At 44.6% G+C, this 9011-nt stretch overlaps 1 protein-coding gene across 1 annotated transcript; it reads left to right on the plus strand.

The window, feature by feature from the left end:
* The first annotated feature begins 226 nt into the window (after positions 1-226).
* On the plus strand, positions 227-6871 carry LOC116985679 (parvalbumin alpha-like). Its single transcript, XM_033040562.1, has 5 exons — positions 227-355; positions 840-913; positions 1882-2008; positions 4817-4926; positions 6581-6871. The coding sequence occupies exons 2-5, from the start codon at positions 847-849 to the stop codon at positions 6607-6609; spliced, it is 333 nt and encodes a 110-aa protein (XP_032896453.1). The 5' UTR covers positions 227-355; positions 840-846; the 3' UTR covers positions 6610-6871.
* The last annotated feature ends 2140 nt before the right edge of the window (positions 6872-9011 follow it).

Genomic DNA, 9011 nt, shown 5'->3' on the forward strand with positions numbered 1-9011 from the left:
TAGCTAAAGTATCATTTTTTTTCAAACATGCAAAAGATTTGGACCATTTTTATGGCATCGTTTGGAATTTGATAAAACCTTCCCTCTGAGGCTTCTGGGCAGCATAGCAAGTTATTGATTGTTATTAAATATAAATTCTGCACGGATAAAAATAGATGTAGAAAATGATTAGCTGGTAGGTTCATTTGACACTGATCCCCTCTCCATGTTGAAGGAGACGCGATGACGCTGAGATTTGAATTTTGCAAACGCTGTGCAGAATGGAGCATATATAAAGAATCGCTCACATCAGGGCGGCACTGTTCCCTTACACCTGCCGATCGGTCTTTGCAAAAGGAGAAGAACAAGAAAGCAGGTGAGTTACTCCAGACCTCTCACTCTACTTTCTGATATTTTTTTTCAAAACGGGATCAATTCTTCCAGCAACCTTCAGCGCCGGAGTAGAAGTCCTAGTCTTTGGCAAGCTCGTCCGCTCTTCGACCAAACTTGGAACGCCAGATACCCAACTTATTTTTCCCCTTTTAAAAAAAAACCCTGGACTCTCTGGAGCGATGGAAGATAGCTTGCACGGCCGATTGGAACTTTAAAAAGTTGGACCGCCTGGCTTGCGAGGAAGGGGGTTCGGTTCCTGGAGGACCTCAAGGTCCACTGTTGCCCCAGAAGGGAGAGAAGACGAGACAGCGAGATCCTCTCCGCGTGGAGATACTAAGCTGTTGCCTCTCAATGTCGGGACATTTGGTTTGAAGACCTAGAGTTTAAAAGGAAAAAAATGCTTAGGGATTGATGAAGATGCGACTCTGAGTGATTCATCATTTTCTTTGTTCATTATTATTTTCTAGCTTCACCATGTCTTCCAAGATCACCGCCTTGCTTAACCCCGCCGACATCACCAAAGCCCTGGAACAGTGCGCTGGTGAAGTATATTTTTAAGCATTTGGCAGTGTACTAATCGCAGCTTCAGTTCTCCGGGGGGTGTTTATGGGTGCCCGCTGGAGTAGAGGGGTGGTGGGGTCACAGTCTTCAAGTGTTCCCAGTATAAAATAGTATTTGTATAGAAAAAATTGTAGTAATAATAATAACAAAAATAATAAATGATAGTAGCAATATTAATAATAGTAACAATAAAAATAGTAGAAATAATAGAATTGTTTTATTCTTGTATAGAATAAAATAGTACAGTATAGTACTTGTAGCACTGTGCAAGTATTGGCTTGTATAGTACTAGTTGGCCTTCAGGAGCAAGTGGAGGGAGTGGAACTAGGGTGGGGTGTGGGTCTGCAATTGGATGCAGTTGAGCTGAGATTATCGAGAGAAGGTATCGAGAGGGTGAAAGGAACGGGAGGGCGGAATGGGGAGGGGGAGATGAAAGTGGGGAGAGGAGAGGGGAAGGGAGGGTGAAAGAGAGGTGAGGGTTGGGAGGAAGGTGTGGAGAGAGGGGACGGCATTGGGAAGGAGAGGGGAGGGGGTCTGGGGTGGGGAGATTAGGATGGTGTGGGGGTGAGGAGGTCTGGGGACGGGAGGGAAAGGAGGGTGCGGGGAGGGGGAGAAGTGAGGGGGCGGTGAAAGAGAGGGGAGGGTGTGGAGAGAGGGAAGAGGATTGGACTTGGGGAGAGGGGGAGGTATGGGGAGGGGGAATGGAGGTGGGGGAGTTGCGAGAGGGGAGGAGGAGATGGAAGGGGTGAGGGAAGGGAGATGGGAGAAGGGAAGGCGGTGGGGAAAGGGGAGAGGGGAAAGGGGAGATGGAAGAAGGGGAATGTGGGAGGTGGGGAGGGGGAGAATGGAGGTGTATGGAAGCGTGATCAAAGTTGGTGTAGCCACACCAGAATACCTGCGCCTCGGCCGGTTGCTTCAATCTTTCCCCCTCTCGATCTCCATTAACAGCTGGTTTCCACCACAAGACCTTTTTCGCAACCAGTGGCCTCAGTAAGAAGACTGACGCCGAACTTGCCACAATCTTCGGCGTCTTGGACGGAGATAAGAGTGGATACATTGAGGTGGATGAACTAAAGTAAGCGCCCACACTTTCTTCCACTGCACTTCATGCCTTAACGTTGACTTGCAATATTTTTTCTTTCCCGAAATCTTCCCCTGAATTCAAAACCAACGGATCAGGGGTCGGGTCGAGGGGAGATAAACTTTGTCTTTTGGCTGTACAAGCACACGGGAAATTGAAACCGAGACACAAGGAACGGCAGTTGCTAGAATCTCGAGCAAATCGCACAAAGTGCTGGAGGAACTCAGCGGGTCAGGCAGCATCTGTGGAGGGAACGGGACAGGCGGGGATTCTCAACCCGAAACGTCGTCTGTCCATTCTCTCCACAGATACTGCCTGGCCCGCTTTGTCCCTGCAGCACTTTGTGCTTTAAAAAAAAAAATTTAAATTAGAGTCGATCGATATTTGGCACATGATCTGTGCCTCTGTACTCCTTTGAAGATATGAGGAGGTTGATAAAAGTGACTGCAAAATAGACTGGGATAGATATAGAGTGATACAGCGTGGAAACAGGCCCCTCGGCCCAACTTGCCCACGCCGTCCAACATGCCCCATCTACACTAGTCCCACCTGCAGGTGTTTGGACTAGTGTATCCCTCTAAACCTGTTAGAGAGATACACTGGCCCTCTATCCCTCTAAACCTGTTCTATCCATGTGCCTGTCCAAATGTCTCTGAGACGTATACCTGGCTCAACTATCTCTCCTGGCAGCTTGCTCCATATACCCATTTGTGTCAAAAAGTTACCCCTCAGGTTCCTTTTAAATCTTTTCCCCCTCACCTTAAACTTGTATCCTCTGGTTCCTGATTCTCCTACTCTGGGCAAAAGACTACATTTAGCCTATCTATTCCTCTCATGATCTTATACACCTCTATAAGATTAGCCCTCATCTCCCTGCGCTTCAAGGAATAACCTCTCCCTATAGCTCAGGCCCTGGAGTCCTGGCAACATCCTCGTCAATCTTCTCTGCTGCCTTTCCAGCTTGACAACATCTCTCCTATAACATGGTGATCAAAACTGAACACAAACAGTTACTGTTTTATTGGAAATAACATTTGCATCCGTTTAAGGTCAACTGGAGACCAAATGTCATTGATATTCTTTGTGAATGTACATTCCATAGTTGTGATTGTTGCCTGCTTGTCCCATGTATTGCCACAGGCTTTCACTAAACCTGAGACCCTGGGTATAGTTACAGTTTCATCACTGGACAGTAGACCATAAGACCTTTAAACATAGGAGCAGAATTAGGCCATTCAGTCCATTAGGCAGTAACCGTGCTCATAAGAGTATCACATACACCGTGTTGGAGAAACCCGGTGGTTCAGGCAGCATCTGAGGAGGGAAAATGGGCAAATGACATTTCAGGGTCAGGACACTTCTTCCGATCTTCCCTCCACAGACGCTGCCTGACCCACCGTGTCTCTCCAGCCCTTGACCCTAGATTCTAGCATCTACTGCCTCTATAGTATCCCGCCCACACTATGTTAGAGAGAAGACGAAGTAGGTGCAAGATGCATGATCTATGTGAATGAAGTGTTGACATATATGGTGCTGATTGTGTTTACCCTCCTGAATGTGATCTGCTTTAAATCATGTATAAAAAGTAAGAGCAGGCCATTTGGTCCTTTGAAACTGTGCTGCCATTCAATATGATCATGACTAACTCTTTACTTCAATACCACTGTACCCCCATTAATGGTTAGTTTGGAAATACAGCATGGAGACAAGCCCTTCAGACCACTGAGACCATGCCGGCCATCAATCACCTGTTCACACTAGTTCTATTTTATCCTACCACCTTATCCACTCCCCATACAGAGGGCCAATTAACCCGCTCGTCTTTGGGATGTAGGGGGAAACCGGGGCACCGGGAGAGAGAACGTGCAAACTCTGTACAGACAGCACCCAAGGTCAGGAATGTACCCAGGTCTCTGGTGCTGAGAGGCAGCAGCTCCAACAGCTGCTCTAATGTGCTGCCCTTAAATTAATACAATGTATTAATATACGGTAATATGCAACCAACTTTGTTATTAATAATCACTCCCAATACCATAAGGAACACATGACCAGCAGTCGGCACCACCTTTGAATAAGATTTTGTAGCACAATAATTTTCACACCCAATCTCAATTTCTCCATATCTCTTAGTGTTCAGGAGTGACATCCCTGTGACTGAGTATCCGAATGCTTTCAGCATGCTATCTCCCGACACTCTACCACCAAGTATCCCCAGATTCCAACTCCAATGAGTACAGAAACTTCACCATCTCATTCCTAAACAGCCCACAGTTTGTCTTGTGCCCAACAACTGCACATTTCACAGACTGACTCACTTGGTCAGAATTTTGTTTGCTTGCATGCAATCATCTTATATTCTTCTCAACCGCGGAGAGTGTTAGCTCATTTTGCTTGGGCAGCTTACAACCCAGCGGTATGAATATTGATTTCCCCAACTTCAAGTAACCCTTGCTTCTCCTCTCTCTCCATCCCTCCCTCACCCTGGTTATCGTCCCACCAGTTTTACTGTTGTCCTATCGAGTTTCACTGTCTCTATAACTTGTTATCATCTTTCCCACGGCCAACAATGTACCATTGTGGGCTCCACCTTTCCTTCATCATTGTTGTTTACTGCATATTTTCCATTCATTTTTTTCTATGTACCATCTATATCTCTCAATTTCCTTTCCCCCCCACTCTGTCCGATCAGAAACATCACCTATTCCTTTCCTCAAAGACGTTGCCTGAGTCGCTGAGTTACTTCAACATTTTGTGTCTCTCATCAATGTCATTGATTGATTTGCTTCCTTCTCTTGTTTTTAGAGACTTCCTGAAATGTTTCTCTGCCGGTGCCCGTACTCTGAATGAGAAGGAGACGAATGATTTTCTTGCTGCTGGAGATAGTGATCATGATGGCAAGATCGGGGTTGATGGTGAGTTAAATATTTTTGCAATCCTTTTGGTGGCCAGTATTGGATAGCCTAGGGAGATCTTATTTAATACACAAACAGCTGGAGTAATTCAGTGGGTCGAACAGCAAGAATCACTGGAGAACATAGATAGGTGATGTTTCGGGTCGGAACTGTTTTTCAGACCGATTGTAGTAGAGGGGAGTAGTATCAGGTAACTGAACCATCCCTATCGACAACTAGAGAGCGATCCTGACCAACCATCTACCTCTACCTCATTGGAGACCCTTGGACCATCTTTCATCAGACTTTACTGGGCTTAATCTGGCACTAAACATTATTCCCTTTATCCTGATCTGTGGACGACTCAATTGTAATCATGTAGTTTTTCCGCTGACTGGATACCACGTGATAAAAATATTTTCACTGTAACTCGGCACATGTGATGATAAACTAAACAAAACATGGTCTGAAGAAGGGGCCTGACCCAAAAGGTCTTTCTCCCCCCCCCCCCCCCCCAACTATAACCAGTCTGAAAAAGGGTCCCAAGCTAAAACATCACCTATCCATGTTTCTCTATAATTGTATAACTCGGTTGCGTGTCACATCATTCCCTGGCGTGTACAGTTACCACCACGCATGAGAACATGTGGCTTCACTCCACTGAGGGCCGGCCCATTGAATCCAATTGTAATTCCCACCCCTCCCACAACACCCCCCCCAGTGCCCTGACCCCAAGCATGGACCATCAGCCAAATCCTGGGAATGACCCAGTTTTACAGAGAACAGGACTATATTGAGGAACAGTGTTCCCCATACAAGACCAGAACTGATGAACCACAGCTAGGCAATGGGATCAGATTGACTGGCCACTTTCCCAGCTAGCATGGAGGTGATTGGCGAAATAGTCTCCTCCCCTGCGATAACATTCTAAGATCTTATACCAAGACGATCATAGGGTCAGAGAATGGTTATTCACAGAAGGTTTTCAGCCATTGATTCTATGTGGCTTCTTGTGAAACAATTTCCTTTATCCCATTCCCCCTTTTCCCATATCTCTACTAATTATTCTTTCTCAAATGCCTATCCCATTAAATCATTGGAAGGCATTTAGTTTCCACCGTGAAATCCCTGAGTAACAATTTTTTCCTCGTATTGTCCGTATCTTTTTGGATTGAATTTAATTTTAATATTAGTTTTAGATTTTAGAGATGCAGCAGATAAACAAGCACTTTGAGTCCATGCCAACCATTCATCACCCGTTCACTCTAGTTCAATGTTACCCCACTTTTGCAACTGATCCCTACACACAAAGGGTAACTTACAGAACATAATTAACATACAAACCCGCACATCCTTGAAATGTAGGAGGAAACCAGAGCACCCGGAGGAAACCCACGCGCTCACAGGGAGAACGTACAAACTCGGGTCTCTGGCATTGCTAGGCAGCAGCCCTACCTGCTCTGCCACCGTGCTGCCCTTATTTTTAAATCTGTGCCCCGTGGTCCTTGAAATATCCCCTTTTCTTCATTTAGTTAATACAATGGTCTTATTTCAAGTTGAACCAATGATGGGGGTGATAACAAATGCAGGCATTAAGATTTGAAGCGTAAATTTTATTGACAGTGTTGCCCTTTTTCCATATGTGTTCATTCTGAATCTTTCTCTTGCTTTGCAGAGTTCAAGATAATGGCTAAACAAACTTAAAGAGAAGGCCACTCTCTCGGTATCGAGCAGTTCCAACACTTTTATTAACATCTCACATAGCAAGCACATTTTTATTTATACATTTTGATACAGTTGAATGGCATTAATAAATGTCGAAATGTCGTTTCCTTTGTTGAAACTTTTTACCAGAACATTTTCTGTGGACGTTAATTAATATTTATTGTTTGATGTCTTCGTTGTGGAAAGTGCCTCGAGACACCAAATTCACAAAATAATAAAGATCATCACCACTTAAAAAAAATTCTACGGCTTGGTCGATTGTGTTTTTCTCTCCATGATTGTTTTCGAAGACATGCAAACACAAATTAAAGTTAAATAGTCAAGGAATATTCAAACTATCTGGGCACATGTACACACCTGTGACTGCATTTCAAAGAAAAACTTACACGATCCCTTTCACCTGACGGTTATCCCCACCAGTCTTTGACATTTCCCCCCTGGGAAAAGGGGAAACCAGCCAACATAATCATAGACTTGTTCCATCCTGGTCTTCTTTCTCCCCGCTCCCGTCAGCCAGAAGGTATAGAAGCTTGAAAGCGCGCACCACCAGACTCGGGAACAGCATCTTCCCCTCTATTATCAGGCTTCTATAAGCAAGGGCACTGCCTTCACCTCTACCCCATTGAGGACATTAGACTTTGTCTATGAAACTGATCATAAGGTCATAATTGATAGGAGTAGAATTAGGCCACTCAGTCCATCAAGTCTACTCCGCCACGGCAGATTTATATCTCCCACCTAACCCCATTCTCCTGCCTTCTCCCCATAACTTCTGACACCTGTACTAATCAAAAATCTATCTATCTCTGCCTTAAAAATAGCCATTGACTTGGCTTCCACAGCTTTCTGTGGCAAAGAATTCCACAGATTCACCACCCTCTGATGAAATAAATTTCTCCTCATCTCCTTCCTAAAAGAACGTCCTTTAATTCTAAGACTAAGACCCCCTAGTCCTGGACTCCCCCAAGTGGAAACATCCTCTCCACATCCACTCTATCCAAGCCTTTCACTATTCTGTATGTATTCTGTATGAATCCTGCTCCAGCACTCACAAGTCCCTTTGCATCTCAGATTTCTGGATTCTCACCCCATTTAGAAAATACTCTATGCCTTTATTTTTACCACCAAAATGCATGACTCCACACTTTGGTACACCATATTCCATTTGCTACTTCTCTGCCCACCCTCCCAACCTGTCCACGTCCCCCTCCAGAGTCCCTGCTTTATCTACTTCCACTGCTTCCACCTACAGTGCCCTCCATAATGTTTGGGACAAAGACCCGTCATTTATTTATTTGCCTCTGTACTCTACAATTTGAGATTTGTAATAGTAAAAATCACATGCAGTTAAAGTGTACATTGTCAGATTTTATTAAACAGTATTTTTATACATTTTGGTTTCACCATGTAGAATCACAGCTGTGTTTATACATATTCCCCCCATTTCAGGGCACCATAATGTTTGGGACACATGGCTTCGCAGGTGTTTGTAATTGCTCACGTGTGTGTCAATGCCTCCTTAATGCAGGCACAAGAGAGCTCTCAGCACCTAGTCTTTCCTCCAATCTTTCCATCACCTTTGGAAACTTGTATTGCTGTTTATCAACATGAGGACCAAAGTTGTGCCAATGAAAGTCAAAGAAGCCATTATGAAACTGAAACAAGAATAAAACTGTTAGAGACATCAGCCAAACCTCAGGATTACCAAAATCAACTGTTTTGGAGGGAGCACTGGTGAGCTTACAAATCGCAAAGGGACTGGCAGGCCAAGGAAGACCTCCACAGCTGATGACAGAAGAATTCTCTCTATAATAAAGAAAAATCCCCAAACACCTCTCCGACAGATCATAAACACTCTTCAGGAGTCAGGTGTGGATTTGTCAATGACCACTGTCCGCAGAAGACTTAATGAACAGAAATACAGAGGCTACACTGCAAGATGCAAACCACTGGTTAGCCGCAAAAATAGGATGGTCAGGTTACAGTTTGCCAAGAAGTACTTGAAAGAGCAACCACAGTTCTGGAAGAAAGTTTGCTGGACAGATGAGACGAAGATTAACTTATATCAAAGTGATGGCAAGAGCAAGGTATGGAGGAGAGAAGGGACTTCCCAAGGTCCAATGCATACCACCTCATCTGTGAAACACGGTGGTGGGGGTGTAATGGCCTGGGTGTGTATGCTGCTGAAAGTACTGGCTCACTTATCTTCACTGATGATACAACTGCTGATGGTAGTAGCATAATGAATTCTGAAGTGTATAGACACCTATCTGCTCAAGTTCAAACAAATGCATCAAAATTCATTGGCCGGCAGTTCATTCTACAGCTAGAGAATGATCGCAAACATACTGCTAAAGCAACAAAGGAGATTTTCAAAGCTA

Source organism: Amblyraja radiata, chromosome 22 (assembly GCF_010909765.2).
Source record: "Amblyraja radiata isolate CabotCenter1 chromosome 22, sAmbRad1.1.pri, whole genome shotgun sequence".
Taxonomy (NCBI): Eukaryota; Metazoa; Chordata; class Chondrichthyes; order Rajiformes; family Rajidae; genus Amblyraja; species Amblyraja radiata.

What these genes read in the sequence shown, in the direction of transcription:
- LOC116985679 (XM_033040562.1), top strand. Translation starts at nt 847, where the DNA reads ATGTCTTCCAAGATCACCGCCTTGCTTAACCCCGCCGACATCACCAAA. An exon ending in AGCCCTGGAACAGTGCGCTG is followed by an intron (nt 914 to 1,881) that starts GTGAAGTATATT and finishes CTCCATTAACAG; the next exon opens with CTGGTTTCCACCACAAGACC. An exon ending in ATTGAGGTGGATGAACTAAA is followed by an intron (nt 2,009 to 4,816) that starts GTAAGCGCCCAC and finishes TCTTGTTTTTAG; the next exon opens with AGACTTCCTGAAATGTTTCT.